Source organism: Pipistrellus kuhlii, unplaced genomic scaffold (assembly GCF_014108245.1).
Source record: "Pipistrellus kuhlii isolate mPipKuh1 unplaced genomic scaffold, mPipKuh1.p scaffold_m20_p_10, whole genome shotgun sequence".
NCBI lineage: Eukaryota > Metazoa > Chordata > Mammalia > Chiroptera > Vespertilionidae > Pipistrellus > Pipistrellus kuhlii.
Genome location: NW_023425405.1, coordinates 50,404,178 through 50,430,693, shown reverse-complemented (window position 1 = coordinate 50,430,693; position 26,516 = coordinate 50,404,178). Strand labels below are relative to the sequence as shown.

The 26,516-nt window shown below is 40.3% G+C and overlaps 1 protein-coding gene across 4 annotated transcripts in view; it reads right to left on the bottom strand.

Annotated features, from left to right (window-relative positions):
* Positions 1-25,321, bottom strand: part of RINT1 (RAD50 interactor 1) — a 31,064-nt gene extending 5,743 nt beyond the window's left edge. For 2 of the 4 annotated variants that reach the window (XM_036429698.2, XM_045578538.1), the window contains exons 1-11: positions 25,141-25,318; positions 24,459-24,504; positions 18,026-18,210; positions 16,061-16,302; positions 11,372-11,545; positions 11,124-11,273; positions 10,443-10,599; positions 7,920-8,030; positions 7,600-7,825; positions 5,324-5,461; positions 3,166-3,365 (exon numbers count right to left, since the gene is read on the bottom strand). In XM_036429698.2, coding sequence (XP_036285591.1) covers positions 3,166-3,365; positions 5,324-5,461; positions 7,600-7,825; positions 7,920-8,030; positions 10,443-10,599; positions 11,124-11,273; positions 11,372-11,545; positions 16,061-16,302; positions 18,026-18,210; positions 24,459-24,504; positions 25,141-25,182 — 1,671 coding nt within the window. In that variant the 5' untranslated portion in view covers positions 25,183-25,318. Of the gene's footprint in view, positions 1-3,165; positions 3,366-5,323; positions 5,462-7,599; positions 7,826-7,919; positions 8,031-10,442; positions 10,600-11,123; positions 11,274-11,371; positions 11,546-16,060; positions 16,303-18,025; positions 18,211-24,458; positions 24,505-25,140 lie in introns of all 4 variants that reach the window. The other 2 variants (XM_036429696.2, XM_036429697.2) reach the window with 2 other exon arrangements.
* Between the last annotated feature and the right edge of the window lie 1,195 nt (positions 25,322-26,516).

The following is a 26,516-nucleotide window of genomic DNA, read 5'->3' as shown; positions in this document are numbered from 1 at the left end:
GCAGTTTTTATTTTTATTTTTTATTTTTTTAAAATATTGTAATAGTATCTACTTTTTATATATATATATTTTATTGATTTTTTACAGAGAGAGGAAGAGAGAGGGATAGAGAGTTACAAACATCGATAGAGAGAATCATCAATCAGCTGCCTCCTGCACACTCCCTACTGGGGATGTGCCCGCAACCAAGTACATGCCCTTGACAGGAATCGAGCCTGGAACCCTTCAGTCCACAGGCTGACTGACGCTCTATCCACTGAGCCAAACTAGTTTCGGCTATTCTGCAGTTTTTATTTTTTATTTTTTAAATATATTTTATTGATTTTTGTACAGAGAGGAAGGGAGAAAGATAGTTAGAAACATCAATGAGAGAGAGTCATTGATCAGCTGCCTCTTGCACACCCCCTACTGGGGATATGCCCACAACCAAGGTACATGCCCTTGACCGGAATCGAACCTGGGGCCCTTCAGTCCCCAAGCCGACGCTCTATCCACTGAGCCAAACTAGTTTCGGCTATTCTGCAGTTTTTAAATGAAATATTCTATAAGTGTCTATTAAGTTAATCTGGTATAATGTGATAGTGAAGGCCATAGTTTCCTTATTAATTTTCTGTCTGGATGATCTATCCACTGGTGTGAGATTATTAAAATCCCCAACTATTACTGTATTACTCTGGATTTCTCCCTCTATGCCCATTAACAATTGCTTTATAAAGTTAGGTGCTCCTATGTTAGTTGTGTAAATATTTACAATTGTTATGTCCTCTTCTTGGATTCGCCCCTTTATAATTGCTATCTCCTTGTCTTTTTTAAACATTTTTGTTTTAAAGTCTATTTTGTCTGATATGAGTATTCCTATGCCAGCTTTCAGTCTGCATGTGTCTTTCAATTAGAAGTATCTCTTGATAGATGCGTCATTTTTTTTAAATTAATCTTATAGGTGGATCATGTTTTCAAATCCACAGAGCCACCCTGTCTTTCTTTTTTTTTTAATAGAAATATATATATATTATTGATTTTCTACAGAGAGAAAAGGAAAGGGACAGAGTTAGAAACATCAAAGAGAGAGAAACATTGATCAGCCACCTCCCACACGTCCCCCATTGGGGATGCGCCCACAATCAAGGCACATGTCCCTGACCGGAATCGAACCTGGGACCCTTCAGTCCAAGGGCCGATGCTCTATCCACCGAGCCAAACCAGCCAGGACCACCCTGTGTCTTTTTATTGTAGCATTTAATCCATTCATATTTAAAGTTATCATTGATAAGTATTGCCATTTTGTTCATTATTTTTTGGTTATTATATAGTTCTCCTCTGTTCCTTTCTTCTTCTCTTGATCTTTTCCCTTGTGGAGGAAGTTTTCTGTCACTATTTCTTCAAATATGCTTTCAGTATCTTGCTCTCTCTCTTTTTCTGGGACCCCCATAATTCTGATGTTAGTTCGCTTGAGATTGTCCCAGAGGTTTCTTACACTATCTTCAACTTTCTGGATTCTCTTTTCTTGCTTCTGCAGAGGAGTGTCTTCTTGCTCTTTGTGTTCCAAATCTTTGTCTTGATTCTTGCGATCTGCCAGTCTGTTTTTTTAACTCTGTGTAATATTTTTTATTTCAATGTTTTCTTTATTTCTAGTTGATACCTTTTTATTTCTAGTTGATCCCTTTTCCTATCCTCATAGGTCTCATTTATTTTATCGGCCTCTTTTAGGAAAAAAAAATTTTTTTTAATACATTTTATTGAATTTTTACAGAGAGAAAGAGAGAGGGATAGAGAGCTAGAAACATCGATGAAAGAGACTCATAGATCAGCTGCCTCTTGCACACCCCCCACCAGGGATGTGCCCACAACCAAGGTACATGCCCTTGACCGGAATCGAACCTGAAACCCTTCAGTCTGCAGGCCAACGCTCTATCCACTGAGCCAAACCAGTTTCGGCCTTAAGGAAATTTTTGAAAAACCTTGTAACTGTAGTTTTGAACTCAAAGTCCATTCTTTTACTTTCTTCCATCTCCTTCCTTTGTGTCCTGCCTCTTCTCTGCATTTTAGCTGCTTCCCTGATTTGATGGAATAGTTTTGTGTGTTAGGTGTTCTGGTAGAGCCCAGTAGCACTTCCCAGTTACCTGAGGTGGACAGTCTTGATGTAGCCCTTTGTGGGTTGTGTGTGCAGTCTTGTTGTTAAGCCTTGTTATTATTATCACTGGGAAGCACTGATCTCCAAGCCAATTGGCTGTGAGGATCAGCAGTGTCTCAGCTAGGAGGGCTTCTGTACTCCACTTGGATGGGGCAGAGTCTCGGGGTGACGCAGACAAGCTTTGGTTCCCTGTCAGTCTCACCTTAGAAAAGTCCTATTCGCAGTGAGTCCCGAAAGATTGGTTGCAGACGCACAGACCTCTTTGGTATAGGCGCAGATAAGCTTTGGATTCTCGTCAGTCCCTCCTTAGGAAAGTCCTATTTGCAGCAAATGAGAAAGCCAGCCTCCAGGAGGGCTTCTGTGCTCTGCTTGGATGGGGCGGAGTCTCGAGGTGGTGCAGACAAACTTTGGTTTCCCGTCAGCCCCTCCCCCAAGTCTCGAAGTAATGGCCTCTAGCTTCACACACCTCCAAGAGATCTCTGCCCACTGCCTGACTGTCCAGCCTCTCCCTGACTGGGGCCGTCTATCAGAGCAATAGGGTGGTTCTATTTTCCTCCCGTACAAGCCAGCTGCTCATTAGCTATCTGCCCTCTCTGCGCACCTGGAGTAAGCCAACATCGAACTCGCTCTCTCCGCGCGCTGCGAGCAAGCCAGCAGCGAAGTCAGGCGGCTGCCTTTTTTCACGTACAGTTCTCTGCACCTTCACAGTTGCTGAGGCTCAGCGTGCCTTCTCTCTCCTTCCCAGATGGTAGAGCCTCCTCTCAGCCAGCCGTCAGGTGCTTCAGGGTGATGTTTCCCCCGTTTTCCAGTTCTAAATTCAAAATTGTTGTGGCAGGCTGCATTCAGGTGTCTACCCTATGCCGCCATCTTGGTTTCTCTCTCGAAAAATATGTACTTTAATCACATCTTTTAAGTTTGGCCTAATTGTTTTTCTGCCTAATGTGTATTTTTGCTTGCTATAGAATCAACATTTCAAAAGGTAAAACTATTTATACTACTAATGTATTATTTAATATAAAATCACGTTAACTTACAACATTGTCAGCCCAGTCTGCTAGTACTGTTGAGATATAGTTCACAGCATTAAGAATTGCACAGTATCGAAAGCCAAGGGAAGCTCTGGTCTCTTCTTTCATCACCTGAGTCAGTCGTATCCTAAAATCATCTACTAAGTCCTTCTGTAACTCCAGGAACTGCAGCTTTCTGGAAGCTGTGGGAAGATTTTTATACCTGTCTGTGGAGAAAGTTAACAAGACATATGAGGTTCTTGGCACTGTTTATGATATAGTTATAGGTTTTCCCTACTGACATGCCTTGGTGCCTTTGTCAAAAATCAATTGACCATTCCAGTATGAATCTCTTTTTAAATTTTCTAAGGATGTGGGTTTCAAAAGTCTATGTATTTGTCAAAACTCACTGAACTGTATACATAAAATCTATGCTTTTCACTATATATAAATCATGCCTTGATTTTTAAAGGACATATGAAATAATTATATACAAAAAGCACTCCATTTCTTTACCAAATAAATGACATTTTTTTAAAAGAAAGGAGGAACTATGATAGCTTAAAATAGATACCTACATGCCCTAACTTGTTTGGCTCAGTGGATAGAGCGTTGGCCTGTGGACTGAAGGGTCCCGGGTTTGATTCTGGTCAAGGGCATGTACGTTGGTTGAGGGAATGTCCCCAGTAGGGGGTGTGCTGGAAGCTGCTGATTAATGTTTCTCTTTCATCAATGTTTCTAACTCTCTATCTCTCTCCCTTTCTCTCTGTAAAAAATCAATAATATATATAGATTTTTTTTAAATAGATACCTACATAAGAATTTATAGGTGAAATGGTAAGCTGTCTGAAATGTTCTTTAAAATACTCCAGGAAAAAAATGAGTTGGGGAGAAAAATATATAATAGAAAAGTGAGAATTTAAGAAAACCTTAATAATATATACCTGAGGGCTCATTATGCTACATGTGTATATTTAAAAATTTCCATTGGCCCTGATTGGGTAGTTCAGTTGGTTAGACGTTATCCCAATATGCCAAAGTTGCAGATTTGGTCCGGTCTCCAGTAAGGGCACATACAAGAATGCATAAATAAGTGGAACAACAATGTTTCTCTCTCTCTCTCTCTCTCTCTCTCTCTCTCTCTCTCTCTCTCTCTCTCTCTCTCTCTCTCTCTCCTTCTCTCCTTTCTTCCTCTCTCTAAAATCAACAAAGAAATATTTTTAAAACATTAAAAAAAAAAAATTTCCATAATAAAAAGTAAAGTTTTTCTTTAGCTCAGCCAGAGTGGCTTAGTGGTTGAGTGTCAACCTATGAACCAAGAGGTCACAGTTCGATTCCCAGTTGCCCAAGTTGCAAGTTCCAATCCCCAGAGAGGGGCGTGCAGGAGGCAGCCAACCAATGATTCTCATCATTGATGTTTCTGTTTCTTCTTTTCTCTCAAAAATGAATAAGAATGTTTTGGGTTTTTTTAAAAGACACAATGTGGAAAAAGGGGGACATACGTAATACTTTCAACAATAAAGAATTGTTTTTTTTAAAAAGCATGAGTTTTCCTAAAATTTTTATGTTTGTGATTTCATATTTTTCTTAAGTTGCAGATATGAAATTATTTACTGACTAGGCTGGAGTAACACTTTTCGGGTTACACATAAAGGCCCAAGAAATGGACAAGACAGAGAGGATGGAGGTAGTGAGGACGCAGTGGCACCTGCAGCACCAGAGGCCTGTAGGAAGCCATGCAGATGCTGCAGATCAACCAGGTTAGAGGCTGCTATGCCACCCTCTGGCCAGAATACCCTTGCTCTATTGGAAGAGTTTGTAGTACTACTCTAACCCCTAAAGTTACTTTATTTTGCTTTCTGCAATCTTTGGAATATTTAAAATTTTCGTCAATCACAAACTAGATGGCAAGAGAATTCAGGTAGTAAAATCAAGTCCCATTTGTTTCTTACATAACAATTCATGAATTTCCCCTCATATATACCAATGTTTAAGATCTTACTTAAATTATTAAAAATATGAAACATAGAATATTATGCCAGAGTTCTCCCAAAATAGTACTGAATTTGAAGATTTTATAATAACTACTATATAATATTAATTTTGTTGAACTACTTGAAAAAAGTATCATGGGAAGAGTTAGTACTTTTAAGACAAAGTTTTATCTTAAAAGACTTATACTTGCCAGTTATAACTAAGAGTAGCGTCATAAAAGTTTCTGCACAGTCTGGAACTTTCATCTCATCCACATCAGTGATATCTTTATATTGGGATATCCAGGCAGCTTCTGATGAAAGCATTGAGTCCATTTTTTGAAGAGCAACTGATAATGCAAAAAAAGGATTATGTCAAGTAGTTACATTTATTTCTAATTTTTTTAGCTCCCAATTTTTTAGGAATGATGACTTTTTTTAATTGTTAAAGTATTACAAATAGTAGTAAATATGTCTCCATTTTCCCCCCATGATGACTTTTCTATAAAAAATAAATCAACAGCCTCTTAATAGTTGCACTGTATTTAACATGCTCTATTTTAAGGTTAAACAAGATACTTCTTCCTGCCAAACCTTCCCAAAATCTTCAAAATAGTTATACTGACTAGACAAACTGGATCCAAAATGATTCTACCAAGAGCAGAACTATTGGGTCGGCAGCTAAGTAATTGCGGGTTTCACACATATATGGCTTCAGTTGAATTTTTAGGTTTGCAGACGTAGTACAAATGTAAAACACATTTTGTTATTTGATAGTTGGCTATTCAGCTGTTAATCAGTAAAAAAAGTTTTTTGATCTGTTTTGTAGTTTTCGTTTGGCGTTCGTTGAAAAATGGAAAATCAAAAGGAACATTTTCGTCATATTTTGCTTTTTTATTTTCGCAAAGGGAAAAACGCATCGCAAGCTCATAAAAAGTTATGTGCTGTTTATGGTGACGAAGCCTTAAAAGAACGGCAGTGTCAAAATTGGTTTGCCAAATTTCGTTCTGGTGATTTTTCACTCAAAGGTGAAAAACGCTCTGGTCGTCCAGTTGAAGTTGATGACGCCCTAATCAAAGCAATAATCAATTCGGACTGTCACAGTACAACACGTGAGATTGCAGAGAAGCTTCATGTATCACATACATGCATTGAAAATCACTTAAAACAACTTGGCTATGTTCAAAAACTCGATACATGGGTTTCTCACAAACTGAAAGAACCACAGTTAACGCAACGCATTAGCAGCTGCGATTTGCTAAAGAAACGTAATGAAAATGATCCATTTTTAAAACGACTGATAACTGGCGATGAAAAATGGGTTGTTTACAACAATATCAAGTGGAAAAGATCGTGGAGCAGGCCAGGTGAACCAACTCAAACAACATCAAAAGCTGATATTCATCAAAAGAAGGTTTTGTTATCAGTTTGGTGGGATTACAAAGAAATTGTCTACTTTGAATTCTTACCACCCAACCGAACGATCAATTCTGATGTCTACATTGAACAACTAACGAAATTAAACAATGCAGTTGAAGAAAAGCGGCCCGAATTGACAAATCGAAAAGGTGTTGTATTCCATCATGACAATGCAAGGCCACACACATCTTTGGTCACTCGGCAAAAATTAATGGAGCTTGGTTGGGATGTTTTGCCACATCCACCATATAGTCCTGACCTTGCACCATCTGATTACTTTTTGTTTCGATCTTTACAAAACTCCTTGAATGGTAAAAATTTCAATAATGATGATGATGTCAAATCGTACCTGATTCAGTTTTTTGCTAATAAAAACCAGAAGTTTTTTGAACGTGGGATTATGATGCTGCCTGAAAGATGTCAAAAGGTCATTGATCAAAATGGGCAATACATTACAGAATAAAGTTATTTAGTTCCATGAAAAAATTGTCTTTGATTTTTTTAAAAATCCGCAATTACTTAGTTGCCGACCCAATACTATATATGAAAATCTATAAAACACTTAAATATATGTATGCTAGAGGCCCAGTGCACAAAATTTGTGCAAGGTGGGGGGGGGAGTCCCCTCAGCCCAGCCTGCACCTTCTCCAGTCCAAGACCCCTAACGCTAACCACCTCTGCCTGCCAGCCTGATCCTTTTAACTACACTCCCCTGCCAACTTGATCCCCCTCACTGGTCTCCCCTGCTGGCCTGATCCCCCTAACTGCCTCTGCCTTGGCCCCCCGAAAGTCATGGCTTTGTCCGAAAGTTTGTCCAGAAGATGTCCAATCTAATTAGCGTATTACCCTTTTATAAGTATAGATATTCTACTGGCTTAAATATTACACTCTAGAAACATGGAGAGTGCAATTACAGGGGAAAAACAATGTTTGATGAGAAGAAAACAACATGATCTCTAAAGGCAACTTGGTAAACTGTGACCAAGAAATTTCTTGGAGAAAAACACCAAAAATTAATATGCATAAAAAGAGACATCTCTCCCCACCCTATGGCTACATGAGCACTTACATTTTCTCTCCACAGTTAACCACCTCTGAAAACAGGTTTCCTCTGATAGAATATGCATACAGTTAGCGAAAGTGCCAGGATAGCCATGAACACTGTGTAGCTCCCTTTCAAACAACAGCACCTCATCCACCAAATGACAGAAGAGATTGTCATCATAGAGCAGACAAGGAATATCAGCTGCTAGCTTCTCCAGAACCAGCATCATAAGGCCCCGAGAAAATTCCAGCTAAAAGAAATACATAAGCAAGCATAAGGTATTATACATGACAAGATATTCGCGGACACTCTAACACTGAAATGCTTAGGACTGAGTCTCTTACCATTGCATTTGCTGAAGAGCCTGCTTTGTCTAATATTGGCTGAATCTTCTCATCCAGAAACTGTGTGTGGTTCCCAATCCACATAAGCACTTGAGTCAAGTACCATTCAGGCTAGGAAAGGAGGTAAAATAGTTTGACTTGTGTAGTCATTCCAACTAGAGTTACAATTAAATGGCTCTATTTCATTGTGTAAACACAACACTTACAAAAATTAGTTGAAAATTTCTACATGTAAGAGCACAATTTCTATTCTGAATTTTAAACTCATGCAAAGCTTAATAATCAAATGTTTCCTAATGTACTCCCAACAAATTCCAGCAATGTGGCTTACATCAATAAACTCAAATTTATCCTATATATATTTTAAAACCTAGCATTTACAAATTTATAAAATCAGTGTTCCAAAGAACTGATGATCTTTAAATTCTTTTTTTTGAAGTAACATTCCAAAATAATTTTTTTAAATCTCACCTGAGTAAGAATATTTTTTCCGTAATTTTTTTTTTTTTTTTTTTTTTTTGAGAAAGTGGAAGTGGAGGGTGGAGGGGAGAAAAATTGATGAGAGAGAGACACATTGATTGGCTGCCTCTGCTCTCACCCCTACCATGCCCTTGTCCAGGAATCAAACCTGTGACCCTTTGGTCTTTGGGCCAATGCTCTAATCACTAAGCAAAACTGGCCAGGACCCAAAATAATTTTTAAAAATATATTTTTATTGATTTTAGAGAGGAAGGGAGAGGGAGAGATAGAAACATCAATGATGAGAGGGAATCATTAACTGGCTGCCTCCTGCATGCCCCTTATTGGGGATCGAGCTCGCCACCCGGGCATGTGCCCTTGACCAGAATCGAACCTGGACCCTGCAATCCACAAGCTGACAAGCTATCTACTGAACCAAACTAGGGCCAAAAATAATTTTTAAACATTATTTTCTGCTTTTTCTTTTCAAAAGGTAAATTAAGAAAATAATTTGGCTGGTCTGCATTACAAAAATTATACATGCCTTAAAACAGGTATAATTATAGAATAGGAAATGTTAGTATGCAGCATTTTAAATTGTCCCTACAGATGATTACATAAACCTTCCAAGTTTTGCTAGACAGGGATTAAACATTTAATGAATGGTAAATCCCTGTTGTGTGCTACATGTTAGGAATACAAAAATGAGTAAAAGGCAATCACAAATTTTAGAAGCTGCGTAGGTTAGGCTTGATATCAGAGTACCTCAGCCACTGGAACCACACTTTAAAAAGCAACCAACATAACTCACAATTTTCTTACCTCAAATTACTACCTCTCTACAGCTTTAGGTTGACTGCTTTGTCTCACTACTTACTAATTGGTTCTACTGTTCTTCCTACCAATACCCATCCAAAAGAGGAGGAAACCCATGAAGTACGAAACAACAAGCTGAAATTAAGGACCAGAAATCCACAGCCACTCTGCTCCTTCCTTTGCTAGCATAACTGCCTACCCCTTGACTCCTTAACAATTCTATCAAGCCTTTAAACTCACTTATATATACAAAACCTGGTGTAATCTAGAATTTAATAACATTTAATTCAAAAGCACTTGCTGAACCCCTTTGTTGCTTGCACTGCATTCAATGTAGCAAAACATAAGTATAAACAAAGTACGATCCATAGCCTAGCAATACACAAGTTTATAATTCTCAATAAATTAACCAAATTTCATTGAAAACAAATTGTTTTCAATAAGATTGTTTTTCAAGCAAATTAAAAATCTCACCAATATGCTCAACTAAAATGTTGGTGATAATTCCTTCAAGCCCTTGCCATCATTTATTCCCATTCTCTCTCCCTTGCACAGCTGTAAGTCATTTTAGCAGCAGCCCCTCTTTTCAAAAGCTAATGCTCTACTATCTTTTGACTTTCACTTCTCTTTCTGATTTATTTATAAACCTGAAGGAGCAATTTACATGTGGATCCAGTTGTACAAAGTAACACGCAATTGCTACAGCACACTTGAGAAACTGATGATGTAAAAATGAGTGAGCTGAGTCCTACAATGTATCAATGTAAGTCCCAAAATCCTATATAATAAAAGGCTAATATGCAAATCGACCGAAGGACAGAACGACCAGTCACTAGGATGTGCACTGACCACCAGGGGGCAGACGCTCACCAGGGGTCAGTGCACTCACAGGGGGAGTGCCACTCAGCCAGAAGCCAGGCTCACAGCTGGCAAGCCCAGTGGCAGTGGCAGGAGCCTCTCCTGCCTCTGCTGCAGCGCTAAAGACCCTCAGGGAATGTCTGCCGAGGGGTCCTAGACGGCTAGAGGGCGCAGGCCAGGCTGAGGGACCCGCACCCCCCCCCCCGCCCCAGTGCACAAATGTAGTGCACCGGGCCTCTAGTATATCTATAAAGGACAGTGATAAAACAGGAATTTACATCTTTAGAGAAATATCAATAGGATCAGATTTTAACTTAAACCAGGAAAAGTATAGAAACCCTTAACATTTGCTATTAATAAAAACCAAGGACAAGAGTTGGCAAAGCACACCTTGCTTATAACATTAGTCTGTCGGTTCCCTCTGAAGTGATACCTGAACCTCTTCTGCAGGGGAGTCAGCATAATCTGGATGGGCAGGATGACAGAAGAGGATGCAGGAAGGGAGTATTTTTCTGGAAGTTGTTTTGGCTTGGTGAGTAATTCATCTCTGACATAGTCAAGTCAAGGGAAAACAATCAAAAGCACATGTGTATGTGTGTATATGCACACATACATTTTTCCAACAAAGATATAAGATACTAAGTAAAAATTACAACACTGATAATATGTAATCTTCTATACATTAGTTAGAAAATGCATGAAAAATGTTATTAGAATTAATGTCTTTCTTAAAAAATAGTAGTAAAAAAAAACCACATTCAAATAATCATTTTATTAAATTAACACTAAGTTAATAATAGGTTTCCTCCCAATTACCCATTTTTATCTACTGTCCCAAGAGAATATGTGAGTCAAACGTGGGTCAGTTACGTAGTTTAGGCTGACCCTTGCCCTCCCACCCACATGCAGTTCACTATGAAAGAAAACAATCTACTACTCTGTGAACTTATACAGATCAAGTCCAAACCAGTCCCATTTGGCTTTTGGCCACTTTGAAAAAGTTTTACTCTCTAGTCACAAATCTACCATAGAAAAATAAATTTTAGTAAGTTTTAACTCCAACAAAGATACGAGGTTTGTAGTTTCAGAAGCTGACAAAATAGTGTCTCCAGGTTACTATATATCTCAGGAGCACTGGCTGGTCGACTTAAGCCAACAGTTTGAGACTGAGGGGGTGCGATGAACGGCCAATGAAGCTGTGCTAAAATTTCCTCAAAATCACTGTAACAGAAAAGTAATACACATATTTCAGTAAAATCCAGCGATCACCAAATATCTATCTGAAAGTAATTACCATAAAATATGAGTAAATTCCTTACCTTGTAAGCCTGTCCTTGAGAATTTTATGCCAGAATTTAACAGTGGCTCTCATGAAACCCAGAAGATGAGTACAGGATGATTCCTGAAGCTTGATGTCAAGTTCTGCCATAGACACCAGCGTAGAGGATGCCTCAGGGACATTGTTGGTCATCAGATACTGCTGGATGTTATCACTGAAAAACAAGGCAAAGCAAACTTTAAAGGCAGTTCAAAACAATTCCAAAGCAGAAAACTGCTTCTCCCTCCTGCTTTATATAAAACTAACCCAAGAAAGGAAGAAGCACCACACAGACGGGCGTTTTTACCTGATGCCCGTTTCTCTGGGAGACCAGTCTTCAAACTCACATCCTTCTAAGAACACTTGCCCACGGTCAAGACGCTGCCTACACCTTTCCCTTCCCACTCCTCCAAGGAACACATCGGTCCTGGTCACACTCCCTCAGGCACTGCTCATTTCTGATAAATCTGCCTTTTACGGAAGTCTTTATCATCTTTTTTTTTTTTTCGTCTTTAGTTTCTTAATCCAAGGGAATAATGTGGGTGGCCTCTGGTAGGGTCAAATATGGTAGCCTTCAATCTTTACCCACTTTACCCAGTTGAATTTGATCATGAAGAACTGAATTTTAGACACCTTAGAGCCCAGGCCTTTCAAATTCGCTAGAAAAGTTCGAGATAAAATCTAAGGTAAGCTCTACAGCAAGAGTTGCAGACTCAAATGCTTACAAAGGCCGAATAGGGAAAGTAAATTTAAAAAAGCAAAGTGGGTGGGTAATAGAGTACCCTAAGGCTCCAGCCAATTGTTGCCACACTAAAGTGTGGTTCTAATGTGGCCAAATCTTAAAATTTTTGTAGAAAGGAAGATTATCAATATGTTCACGTAAGCTCCTGCTAGGTGGCTCAGTTGGTTGGAGCACTGTCCCATATAACAAGACGTTTCAGGTTCCATTCTTGATCAGGGCTCATATATAAGTTGCAGGTTTGTTCCCCTGGCTGCCCCCCCCCCCTTTCCTCTTTCTCTAAAATACATTAAAAACAAACAAACAACAAACAAACCCAAACCATATCCTCAGGAGAGGAATTTAAAAAGAAGAAAGATTTTCATGTAAAAGCAAACCAGTTATTCAAATTGTTTAAAACAAGCCAAATTCAACATATCTTTAGGACAAATTCAGCCTATGAGCTACCATTTGGGCTCTATAAAACAAAACATTTTATTTTAAAATGAATTGTTTCTTTTTATAAAAATAATATATCCCATACCTTAAGGTCATCTAAGAATAAGGAATAAAATGTAACCTTTTTCAGTAATGAATCTCAGTTCTGGGGGCGCCCCTGCAGGAAACCTGAAGTGAGTTCTCCACTAGGCAGCCCATGCTCATCCTGCCTGGGCGCCTGGCCATGCGCTGGAAGATGACTATGTGCGGGACCCTCCTCCCGGCTGGGTGTGCGGCCAGTCACGTTCCTGGGGTGGACAATGTCTCCTCACAAAGGGAAAGGTGCAGCCACCTGCCAGCTCCACCTGCCCTAGTATTTCCTCTCCTTTCTCTGGGAGCTGCTTGAGGCTCCCACTGTCACTGTTCCAGGCCTCAATAAGAATACGTACTAAGCTCATGTTTTATTATTCTGCCAGCCCTTTTAGCCATCCCCCACACTCATTCTCTCTTTTCTTTCTTCTCCCTTACTATTATTTTTTATTAAATTTTCCAACAGATCTTGTCTTTTATGGTTACTCTCAGAATTTAAAATACTCTTTTTCCCCCTCATTGGGCATCAACAAATCCACCTTTTCTGTAATTAAGATGCGGTTTGGCTCAGTGGATAGAGCACTGGCCTGCAGACCAAAGGGTCCCAGGTTCAATTTCAGTCAAGGGCACATATCTTGGTTGCAGGCTCCTCCCAGGCCAAGGCCCTGGTCAGAGCTCATGCAGGAGGCAACCAGTCGCTGTATTTATCATCAATGTTTCTCTCTCTTTTCCACTCTTCCTAAAAATCATAGAAAAATATCCTCAGTGAGAATTAACATCAACAACAACAACAACAAAAAATGATGCTGGTAGTTGCTCTTGTTCTGACGGTTAGCATGCCCAATTAACTGCTGTATGAGGTTCTTCCCTAGGCATTGTGACAAATCTCACCAATTTCCCACTTTGAAGACATAAATCCAAACTAAGTGTTGCATTATGTTAAAACAAAAACTACCATGTTAAAGAAATGTCTATATGTTATAAAAGAAATTTTTAAATGTACAAATAACCACAGAATACAGGAGTACCGACCTGGATTAGATCTCATGAAGCATGAATGACATTCAGAGCATAGGAAAAGCCAGGGTTATAGGGTTCATTCAGAGTGATACTGTTGAACTGTAGTATTCAAGAAACAGGGTTAAATGTAAAGATGCTACTTCTAAAAAGAAACTACTTTTTTAAAAAAGAAAGCGCTACAGAATAAAAATAGTCATTAAAGGGAAATTAAGAGATAAGGAAAGTCTCAGGAGCCCAAAAGAAAGCTAGAAATAGAGATGCATCACAAAAAACCTATAGGAAAAAACATGTTATTAAAAGAAGTCTTAACTGCTCAACTTGATTATGAATTTGATTCCTATTTCTAATGTAACTCCCTGGACATGTTTTCTTTTAAACAATTTCAACACCAGAAAAAGGCTACCCATAACCATGGCCCTACTTTAATTAACTTATTGTTTTGGCTACTACAAGACTGACGCTTTTACCTAATAAGGTTAGAATTTATTACAATAACTTAATAAGGCTATTAATATTATCCCTTGTAGTAGTTTCTTTCAGAGGGCAAGAAGAAAAAGAAGTAAACTAAAGCAAGGTTTAAAATTCTTTCACTGTAAAGAATTTATCTAAACAAAGAGACACTCTAAAAAGCTTACGTCAACTTCTGGAATTTCTAATAATGCTACAATCTTAGGCATATCACTTTTTCTGTGAAGGTAAAACATGCATGCAAAGACTTTTGTATTGTACTGATAGTAAAATTATTTAAAATTAGCCGAAACTGGTTTGGCTCAGTGGATAGAGCGTCGGACTGCGGACTGAAAGGTCCCGGGTTCGATTCGGGTCAAGGGCACGTACCTTCGTTGCAGGCACATCCCTAGTGGGGGATGTGCAAGAGGCAGCTGGTCGATGTTTCTCTCTCATCGACGTTTCTAGCTCTCTATCCCTCTCAATTCCTCTCTGTGTAAAATCAATAAAATATATTTTTTAAAATTAAAATTAAAATAAATAAATAAATAAAATTGCCAACACCTGTTTGGCTCAGTGGATAGAGCGTCGGCCTGAGGATTGAAGGGTCCCAGGTTCGATTCCAGTCAGGGGCATGTACCCTAGTTGCGGGCACATCCCCAGTGGGGACTGTGCAAGAGGCAGCTGATCGATGATTCTCTCTCATGGATGTTTCTAACTCTCTCTCTCTCCCTTCCTCTCTGTAAAAAATCAATAAAAATATATTTTTTAAAAAATTTATTTAAAATCTCAGAAAACATATGCAGGACAAAGTGATACAGTATTACTGGTACTCTTCAGAAGAAATACATGAAATATATAAACTACTAGAGGCCCAGTGCATGAAATTCCCTCAACCCAGCACTCTTGCAGTCTGGGACCCCTCAGGGTATGTCCGACTGTGAGCTTAGGCCCACTCCCCTTAGGACATCCTTAGCGCAGCCAGAGAGGCAGGAGAGACTCCCACCACCGCTGCTGCACTCGCCAGCTATGAGCCAGCTTCTGGCTGAGTGGCACTCCCCCTGTGGAAGCACACTGACCACCAGGGGACAGCTCCTCTGTTGAGTGTCTGCCCCCTGTTGGTCAGTGCATGTCATAGCAACCAGTCATTTTGTCTTTTGGTCAATTTGCATATTACCCTTTTACTATATAGGGATTATTATATAGGATGATACATTTAAAATGAGACATCAAGACTCTTGGATGACTTTTTTCCCTTAATGGTTACTGACAGCTTTGAGGGAAGAATAGTTAAAACAAAGCAAAAATGAAATTGTACAGTTTAGAGGGGCTGGGGACTATATCAAAAAAACAAATAATCTGCCAACCTAGGTAGAAATGTTAACTTAGCTTAATTGAGAGGTAATACTGATACAATCAACCAGTGATATATATTCAATTAAAAAAGAGAGCTAGAAATAGAGATGTATCACAAAAGATCTACAGGAAAAACAACGTTATTAAAAAGAGAAATAACTATGCTAGGGGGAAAAAGTAAACTCTTATTCATCTAAGATTACTTGTGGCTCTTATTAGATAATGCCACTGGAAAAAATTCAAATTATAGTGAAAGTAATCTATGTCATTAAGTGACCATCTCTAAAACAAAAAAAAAGGATTATCATCACACTGATGGAATATGTTATTAAACTGGCATTATAAAAAGTGGTTTTTATCATGTGTTCAAATGCAACTATAAGACTTAAATTTTTTAGTTTGATTACTTTCTTTCAAATGCAAATTAAGCTCCCTGAAAAGTTTATATTCATTCACAATAAAGGAAAAGAATCATTATCATAATGCTACTTTAATAACAACTGGTAAAATTACATTATTATAATCTTTAATTAACTCAATTATTTAATGGCATGCATGCAATCTCTAAGACAGAGCCTCAAAGGAAAATAATAATTATGAGAACAAAGAAACCCATTTTACCTTAGTTCTTCAATTTGTGAAATCCATTTAAGGTAAGCGAGATGCCGTTCTATCTCTTCAATTTGGCTAATCTTGGCCCCAAGATCTTCCATCCAGGGCTGTGCAGTCAGCAAATGGCTATTAATGGAACTGACAAGATGAGTCTCTTGATCCAGAAACTGATTAAGAAATTGCTTTGATTCTTCTGCATTTTTCAAGGCATTCTGAATTCTTTTAGGGATTTCTGATGAAATTGTAAGTACCTAATTATACCAAAAACAAAAAATAGCAGCCATCAGATAAAATTTGCATAGCCTTTTTTATTCGTTCATTACCTTTAAAATACATGTTTGTTCCAATAGAATTGAAAATTATCAATTAAAAGCTCCAAATGAAAGATCTGATTTCTGCCAACCAAACCAAAGTAGAGAGAGGTACATCACACTGACCCCCTGTAAGCATCTATGGATCTGCTTTCATAAAGCTCAATACTTTCAGAGAGTACTTTCCAGCCACATGGAATAACATATACAAATATTAGGCATCAGTACAATATAAAAAAATTATAGAATAATTTTAATTTAATCAGCACTGATTAGACACTCTGTACCAGGGTAGGGATAAACATAAATAAGAAACAGCATCTGCCATTAAAGCTCAGTTGGTATGGAAGAAAAATGTAAGCAAATATTTCAACAGTGGGTTGATGAAATAAAGGAGATGCTAGGTGCAATTATGTCCTAAGATAATGCTTCCCAACCTGAACGTACAAGAAGAATTACCCAGAGACCTTGTTACAAGGCCTAGTCAGACTCAGTAGGTCTGAAGTAGGGACTGAGCTCCACACTTTGAGTAGCAAGATTTTGAAGTACAAGGCAATTGTGCTTGCATGGTTCATACAGAGACTTTTATAGGAGTGGTAGGAACTTTTTAGGGAACTATGGAAGGTAAGGGCATTCCAGGCAGAGGAACAGCTCAGTCAGCAAAGATATGACTCGGGCACAGAATACAGTTCAAAGAAACTATCCTCACCCGAGGACATGCTTAGAGAGAGGAAGGAGGAAGGGAGAGAGGGAAAGAAACACTGATGTGAGAAACACAGAAAAGATGAGCCTAAATAGGGAGAGAGACCAGGTCATAGGATAGCATCTTGTGCCTCTGGAGAATGTGGGCTTTTTCCAATAAGAGTTTTTAATAAGACCGAAACCGGTTTGGCTCAGTGGATAGAGCATCGGCCTGCAGACTAAAGGGTCCCAGGTTCGATTCCAGTCAAGGGCATGTACCTCCCGGTGGGAGGTGTGCAAGAGGCAACGGATCGATGTTTCTCTCTCATCGATGTTTCTAACCCTCTATCCCTCTCCCTTCCTCTCTGTAAAAAATCAATAAAATATATATATATAAAAGTTTTTAATAAGGAAACAATTCAATTAGATTTATGACTTAGAAAGGTAAAGTGATGAACAATTATGTTTACTCTCATATAATTTGTAATAATAAAAACAGAACAGCAAAAATGTCCACCAGCCGGGACTGGTTTGGCTCAATGGATAGAGCGTCGGCTTGGGGTCTGAAGGGTCCCGGGTTCGATTCCGGTCAAGGGCATGTACGTTGGTTGAGGGCATATCCCCAGTAGGGGGTGTGCAAGAGGCAGCTGATCGATGACTCTCTCTCATCGATGTTTCTGGCTCTCTATCTCTTTCCCTTCCTCTCTGTACAAAATCAATAAAATATATTAAAAAAAAAAAAATGTCCACCAATAATGGCCTGGTTAAATAAATGGTGTATGTAAAAACATACCTAAATGTCCTAAAGCCATTTAAAAAGATAGATTTATATTAATAGGATGGCCTCAAAATAAAATGTTAAGCTATACGTATTTCAACTATATATAAGCTTGCATATTCATATTAACTATATAATAATGGTCATGTTTATATTAATTATGAGTATATTACTGATATTATTTCTGTGAGTTTTAATACTTGCCTGTTCCTCTAACTGCATTTTATTTTCTGTCATCTGTTCTATGAGTTTATCAAGCTTCTTTAAAGATTTAAGGTCATTTCCAACTTCCTTTTCTATAAATGCAGACACATAGGAAGAGAGATCTCCATTATCTGTAACTTCACTGACTTGTTCATTTCCAACAAGAGCTGCAATATTTATCTCACCTAAAATGAAAGAAAAGCAATTAATCAATACCACTAAGTACTATAGAGTTAAAGGAAATACAAAAATATACAAGAAACTATACCTACCTTTAAAAGTTATTAGAGAAAACTATCTACATACAGTAAATTATATATTATACACACACAAAAAAAGTTTATATTCAAATGAGTATATATAGTGTGTATACACTGAGTGGCCAGATTATTATGATCTCTGAACACATAATAATCTAGCCATTCAGTATATATCCTATATCATAATAGGCTAATATGCAAATTGTCCCCTCAACCAAGAGGCAGGCCAGCCAACCACCCATGTACCCTCCCCCTGGCCAGGTCCCACCCATGCACAAATTCATGCACTGGGCCTCATATACAAACACACACACACACTGAGTGGCCAGATTATTATGCATTCAGAGATCATAATAATCTGGCCACTCAGTGTACATGTATATGCATATGTACACTATATATATATTTATTTGAATATTTTTGTATATACATCTATATATAATTTGTGTGTTTATCACACAAATAAATAACTATAAAAAAGAAATACCCAAATAAATAACTATAAAGCAATCTATGGATCAAGTATTACAAAATGCATAAAAGCTAAGAAAATTTCTGAGAGAATGAGAAATTCCTAAAGTCCTAATAAACACAGGTTTCAATAGATGTTGGCATAATAGTGCAGCTACAAACAGATACTGAAGTTTTCTAGGAGACTTTACTTTTTAATAATCTATTTTACTACTGGGCTAAAAAGGTCAAATCTGATTTATTGGTGCAATGTTTATTAAATTTGTAATATATTTTCAAAATCTGTAAGGAACCAGATGGTAGGACTCTGTTTTCAAGTTGTTACAACAAGGAAAAAATAGTATTGTAGTAAAAGATTTCAAGTATATGAAAAAAATTTGAGTGACCAAAGTGTAAAAATTCCTCCTTATGTAATAGTAAAAAAGTTTAAAACCTTTAAATGTCATTGTATGAAGATATTCATGTCAGAAACAGAAAAAAAAAATGTAAAAAGGAAATCGGAGAGAGAACACAAATTACGAGGGAAAACAAAATGGCTGATGTATCCACTGAGTGTACAGTCCAAAGTGAGATTCTATCCATGGCAAATAAACTAGTCTTAGATTAATTCACACTGGACTTACTATTTTTTAATCCTCACCCAAGGACATAGAGGGAGGAAGGAGGGAGGAAGAAAGAGAAGCATCAATTTGAGAGGGAAACATTGATCCGTTGCCTTCCATATATGCCCAGAACAGGAATCAAACCTGCAACCCAGGTATGTGGCCTCACCAGGAATCAAATCGGCAATCTTTCGGTGCATAGGACAACACTCACAAAACTGAGCCACTGGGGCCAGCCACACTGGACTTATTAAATACAAAAACAGGTGCTCTGGAAGCCATCCTATCTAATAAAAGGGTAATATGCAAATTAACTGTCACTCCATCACAAATATGGTGGTACCCATAGCCACAAGATGGTGGCACCCAGTCCTCTCAGCCCCGCTGGAGTTCCCTACTCCTGCTTGCTTTGTCACCATGGCAACCAGGCAAGGGTTCTGCCCCAGCCACAGAGGGCCTCTGGGCAGCGGGCATGGAGCAGGGGGGGGTGGGGGGGGGCGGCAATGCTGTGTCATCACCCTGGCAGCGAGGCAAGCATTCCACGCCTGGCCACGGATGGACCTCTGGGCTGTGGAGAGCCTCTGGGCAGTGGGCACAGAGCGGCCAGGCCCCACAGAGAGCTACTGGTGCACGGATTCGTGCGCAGGGCTATTAGTTTTTTAGAGAAGAGTGGTAGCACAGGCAACACTGACTAGCTTTTAACAGCATTGCTCTCATCCCATTTAGTATGTGATATTTCCCAGAGTCCACGGCTTATAATAATGTGCTATTTTTACTTAAACAAAACACTTAAGAGAACAAATTTCGCCCTAACCGGTTTGGCTCAGTGGATAGAGCGTCCGCCTGTAGACTGAAAGGTCCCAGGTTCAATTCCAGTCAATGGCATGTAACTTGGTTGCGGGCACATCCCCAGTAGTGGGTGTGCAGGAGGCAGTTAATTGATGTTTCTCTCTCATCGATGTTTCTGATTCTCTATCCCTCTCCCTTCTTCTCTGTAAAAAAAATCAATAAAAATAAAATATTAATATTAAAAAAAAATTTCTAGAAACTACATATTCCATTGCAAAGGAATTATTTTCCACTGCCCTAAGCTGTGGACTAACAGCACTGCTCCTCTTTCCCAGAGTATCTCTAGCTATTATACACTGTTGCTGACCATCTATGCCAGGGTGGCTTTCTGAACGTGCCCTGTACCCCAGAGAAACCTGAAGGCTCACAGCACCTTCTTAGCAAAGAAGGTAGCAGTGACATGACCCACAGTTGGCTGTCATATCTTGCTCCTTCCACTCCACCCCAGTGTGCTAAGATAAACCGTTTCCCTTTGAAGTATCTGCTACCATAAGCTTTCCCCTTTCGGTTATTTATGATTTGCTTCTTCCTGGAGAAGTTTAGAGAACCTGAATTTTGGGTCAAGATTGGTATAATGGTAACTCCACATCACTGTGCACTCATTAAATTCCCTGATATTAACCATGCTCAACTACACTCAGTCCACAACTTGAATTATTCCATATACGGGGCTTAATCTCCCTAGATTTGAGTAGTACCTAGGAATTAAAAATGAAAACAAAAGATGATGTAAAAATGTGTACTGATCTCCAAATGAAAATAAGTACCGTATTTTTCGGACCATAAGACGCACTTTTCCCCCCCCAGAAGTGGGGGGGGAAAGTCCCTGCGTCTTATGGTCCAAATATAGCCTACACATATACTTTAAAAAAAAGTTTTTTTACTTGCCCGGCTCTGTGTGGTCTCTGTGTGCTTGCCCGGCTCTAAAATGGTTCTAAATGCTGCTGTTTACTTTACAGGGTTGATTACGTGTGTTTATGACTGTGATGTTGGGTTTTAATGCACATAAAATATTTTAGGACACTATTTGTTTCAGAATCTTTTTTTCTCCATTTCCCTTCTCTAAAAACTGGTGCGTCTTATGGTCCGATGCCTCTTATGGTCCGAAAAATACGGTACTATAAAATAAGGCCCCAGAGAAGGCGAGAGTGACTTCATGGAAACCAAACATTGGAATTTTTACTGCAGGTTTGCCTGAAGGATTTGGTCCTCTCAAAACAAGCCATTCATGGTGAGTTAATGAACAAACTGAATAGTTGGTTGAATTAGCATATATTTAGAAACAAGAACTATAAGAATTTCTTTAAATAAATAAAGTGTGAAATAAAGTTGGGAGACAAACAGTCTCCTGGGGAGCAGGACTGGTTGGACTTCACCTCTCTCAGCTGTTATTCCTTGGAGCTGCCTTTATACAACTTGGCTCTTTACCAAAAACAAGTTTTAAGGAGGCAGTAATGAGAGAAAGCCGAGAGGTGATAATCAGCCTCAATATAAAACAACGGTCACATCTGATAAAATAAAATGATGGCCCTAGCAGATTTGGCTCCGTGGATAGAGGGTCGGCCTACGGACTGAAGGATCCTAGGTTCCATACCGGTCAAGGGCACATACCGGGGGTTGGGGACTTGATCCCCAGCTGGGGGTGTGCAGGAGGCAGCCGATCAATGATCCTCTCTCATCATTGATGTTTCTATCTCTCCCTCTCCCTTCCTCTCTGAAATCAATAAAAATATATTTTTAAAAAATATATATGAAAAGATGTGCCTAAAGTGAAAATATAACTATTGTATATTGTTTAATTACTTGTGTTAAAGGTTAACAAAACATATGCCTTTGTGTTTAGTACTGAGTTTGTTCCTTTCCTCAACACCCCCAAAATAAATTTTCCTTTGTTTTATTCGACTTAAAAGAACTGAAAACCCGGTTCTTACGCTTTAACAATCAGGAGCCCACAAGCAGGTAGAAGCAAAACTTGCATCTGTCTATGCCCCAACTATAAATTATAATATTTTCCCAGCCTACACTTAATGTTTGTAAATAGAAAACCCATGTTTTCTGACTCTCAGCCCAATACTCTTATTTTCTTTTCCTTCAAATATGAATAGAATTGACTGGTCCACATTGGTATTTTCTATTAAAACAGAAAGCACTCTACTGTTATATAGAGAAGTCACAATGTCTTCTTTCTTATTTATCTTAAATAAAACAAGTGAGTTACGTGGGTACATCTGCAGACACAGGCAGGGCTGGGTGCAGAGGGAATATTTGTGAATGCTAAGGTTTCTCTAGCTTAGGGAGTAAATTCTACACTTACAAAATTTAACTGTTTTGATATAATCATTTAAATACAGCATAGACTGTTCTCAGTCAGACATTCTTCAAAATAACACATTGATGATTTGGGGAGTTTTATGTCTCTCCTTTTCTCTTTTTTTGTAAAGAACACTCCTAATTGCAAAACAGTTGCCCAAGCCAATGGAGGAACAAGGATAAAGTCCACAGTCTGTGTCTATCATTTTATTAATGTGATAGCTCAACAGGCATTGACTCCCAGGCATGTGAATGGGGCAAAGGTGGAAGAGGGGAGGGTTTAACGGAAAGAAATGGGATACTCAAAGGTCCTTTAGGAAAGGAGCTGAGCTGTGACCGTTCTGTTATGTAAAGTGTTATGGAGTTCTTAGAGCTTTCTTTCTGATGCAGATTTTATCAGAGTAAAGGGAAAGCCTAGCTCCTAAAGCTGATATGGTGCCGGGACCGGTTTGGCTCAATGGATAGAGCGTCGGCTTGGGGACTGAAGGGTCCTGGGTTCGATTCTGATCAAGGGCATGTGCCTTGGTTACGGGCATATCCCCCAGTAGGGGGTGTGCAAGAAGCAGCTGATCAATGACTCTCATCGATGTTTCTAACTCTCTATCTCCCTTCCTCTCTGTACAAAATCAATAAAATAAAATAAAAAAATAAAAAAAAAATAAAGCTGATATGGTAACACGGGCACCCTTTCTCTTATCTCTCATTCCCAGACCATTTGCCATGATCAGAAGAACCAAAAACCCTCTGACAGAACGGCTGTTACAAGCTTTTCCTTTCTTCCCCCAAAAATTCCACTTCAAAAGCCCCTCAAGATTTATTTCCAAAAGCCTGCTGAGCAATGAGTTAAGTAAAATGGCAAATGTCCCCATCGCTGACATACACTCCTGGGCTTAGTAGGAGATGGAGGTATTAACCTTTCCCTCTTCCTCGTCCAGTCCAAGATCCAAGAACCAAGTTATCCACTGTGTTCTTCTCAGATCAATTTTTTCCTTACCCGAGGATATTTTTCCATTGTTTTTTGTTTTTTTGTTTTGTTTTTTAAGGGAGAGTGTAAGAGAGAGGGAAAGACAGAAAGAAACACTGATGTGAGAGAAACACATTGATTGATTTCCTTCTGCAAAAGTCTCGACCAGGGGCCAAGCTGAGGAGGAGCCTGCAACCAATGTATGTGCCCTTGACCAAAATAGAAACCAGGACCCGTTGGTCCCCAAGCCGACACTCTATCCACTGAACCAAACCGACAAGGGCTCAGATCAATTTTTTAAAAGTATATTTTTATTGATTTCAGAGAGGAAGGGAAAAGGAGAGATAGAAACATCAATGATGAGAAAGAATGATTGATTGGATGCCTTCTGCTTGCCTCCTTCTGGGGATTGAGCCTGCAACCCAGGCATATGCTATGGATGGGAACTGAACCCGGGACCCTTCAGTCCACAAGTCAACACTCTATCCACTGAGCCAAACTGCCTAGGGCTCAGATCAGTGTTTAAGCGAAAATTCACTGGTCAAGTCTTATTAAACAACTATCACTTGATTCCTTTGAACCCAATTAAGGTGTTGGTCATTTCTCCTAGATCACTAGCCCCTCCAAATTCCTGGTGCTCCCTAAGTTGGTGCTTTATTAAACTAACAGGCAGGCCACAATTATATGAACCCAGTATGATAGGCAGAACTCCAAGGAATCCATACAAGTACCTGCACTAGATAGGGGTCAGGAAGTGCTCTTCCCCAAATCACCCCATATTTTACAATTTTAGAAAGACAAAAATATGTGTATAATTATAATCAGCATTTAATATTATGCACGCATACTGTGCAGAAAAAGAAAACACACAAAACCACCACTTCACCTAAAAGCCCCCTCTGGGAGGCAGACCCCGGAGGGCTGAGTGTGGAGAGATGGTTCGGTGGACAGTGCTAAGGTGTATGAAGTCTGCTTACTTTTCTCCTCCTCGGTCTTCCTCTCGTCCCCACTTTCAGAGCAGCCCTGGAAGGAGAACAGGTGTGACAGACACATTAGGAGGGAAGTGATACATGGAACTCACACGAGGTTCCCAGAGGGCATCCATCCCCAGGAAGGCTGCGAGGTCCCAGACCCCGGGGCCTTCCTGAGCGGTCAGAGCCGTCCGATGCAGGTTCAAAAAAACAAAACAAAACAAACAAGCAAAGCTGAAACCGGTTTGGCTCAGTGGTAGAGCGTCGGTCTGCGGACTGAAAGGTCCCAGGTTCGATTCAGGTCAAGGGCATGTACATTGGCTGCGGGCACATCCCCGGTAGGGAGTGTGCAAGAGGCAGCTGGTCGATGTTTCTCTCTCATCGACGTTTCTAGTTTTCTATCCCTCTCTCCTCCTCTCTAAAAAAATCAATAAAATATATGTATTTTTTAAAACACACGAACAACAACAAAAAGAAACTACCACACCTCTCCGAGGCCGCCACTGTCACCTCCCCAGGAGGATGTGTCATCTCCCCGGGACGGCCACAGCTCCCGCTCGGGGCTCCCTCCCCGGGGGTCTGCGCCGGGGCCACGTCCTCCAGCCGGCGGCCAGGGCCCCCTCCCCGCCACCATCTCCCCTGGCCGGGACTGTGCCCCCTCCCTCCCCGGGCCGCAGCGCCGCCTCACCGGGGTCGCCGGCCCCTCGCCGGCCTGGCCGGCCGGGAGCATCCCGCCTTGGCGCGCGTCCTCGGCTCCGAGCGCCGCCAGCGTGGCGGAGAGCAGGGCCCGCCCGCCGGGCCACCAGCTCCGCTCGGAAACTGTGGGGCCGGCGTCGGGGCCACGTCCTCCGTCTCGCTGGTCGCTTCCTCCTCTCCCAGAGAGGCCTTCCGCGCAGCCGCGGCCCGCGCGCGCGCGCCCCCTGCCGGCAGGGCGCCCCGCCGGCCGCCGGGGACGCTGGCGCCGCCCGAAGGCTCTCGGGAGAAAGGGGGCCAGTCCTCCTCCATCACGCTGGGCCCTTCCTGATGGAGCTTGGAAGTACCCGCTCCTCCGCACCATGCATTCACTATGGATCATTTCTTCTTTCTTTTTTTAAAAATATATTTTATTTATTTTATTTTATTTTACAGAGAGGAATAGAGTTGGAAATATCTATGGGAGAGAAAACATCAATCAGCTGCCTCCTGCACACCTCCTTCTGGGGATGTACACACCCTTGCCCGGCATCGAACTGGGACCCTTCAGTCCACAGGCTGACGCTCTATCCACCGAGGCAAACCGGCTGGGGCTCAATATGGGTCATTTCGATGCGCGTTTTAAATGATATCTCAGATGTTCTGAGAGTGTGGGGGGGGGGGGGGGGCGGGGGGGGGCTTAATGACTAGCTTTAATGTAATTCGGTCGGGCTGTTTGGTTGGAGCCTTTCCAATGTCATTATCTTTGGATCCTTTAAGGTTGATCTGATGCAACTTACTACAGATGTCCTGGAAGCTTGACGGGAGGACAAGGACTCAGCGTCCAATATGCACTTTTACCCCATGCAGAGCCCGCCCCAAACCTGCCCTTTGCCAGGGAGAAGGAACAGGGGTTACCTGGTAGCTAGAGGTAGGAGGAGAACCCAGGGGTTTGACAACTTCAGAAACAAGATGGGAGGTGGTACCAGAGAACGGGGGCTGGGGGAGCACGTGCTCCTTGAAGAGCATGGGCAGGGTAATGAATGTAACTTGGCTTTACACAGAGCACACACTTACTGTGACCAGGATTTGGAAGGGGAGCTATCTACTGTAGCATGCAGGTATCTAGCACTGAAGACGTGGAAAAATGGTGCTCTTGGATCCGTTGCATTCGAAGGAATTATATAAAAGAACTATACGGATCCTCATGTGATTCGCTATCTGTTATTACGTTCACTGCGTGGTGGAAGGCAACAAAAAAAAGGGCCATTAACATGCAACTGACATGTCATTAACATGCAACTGACATCCCCACGGCAATTGCTGACTTAGACGTCACCTAAAGAGGACTCCTTGGTAAAATCACTTCTTGTCCTCGTCTCAGGCCAGGAG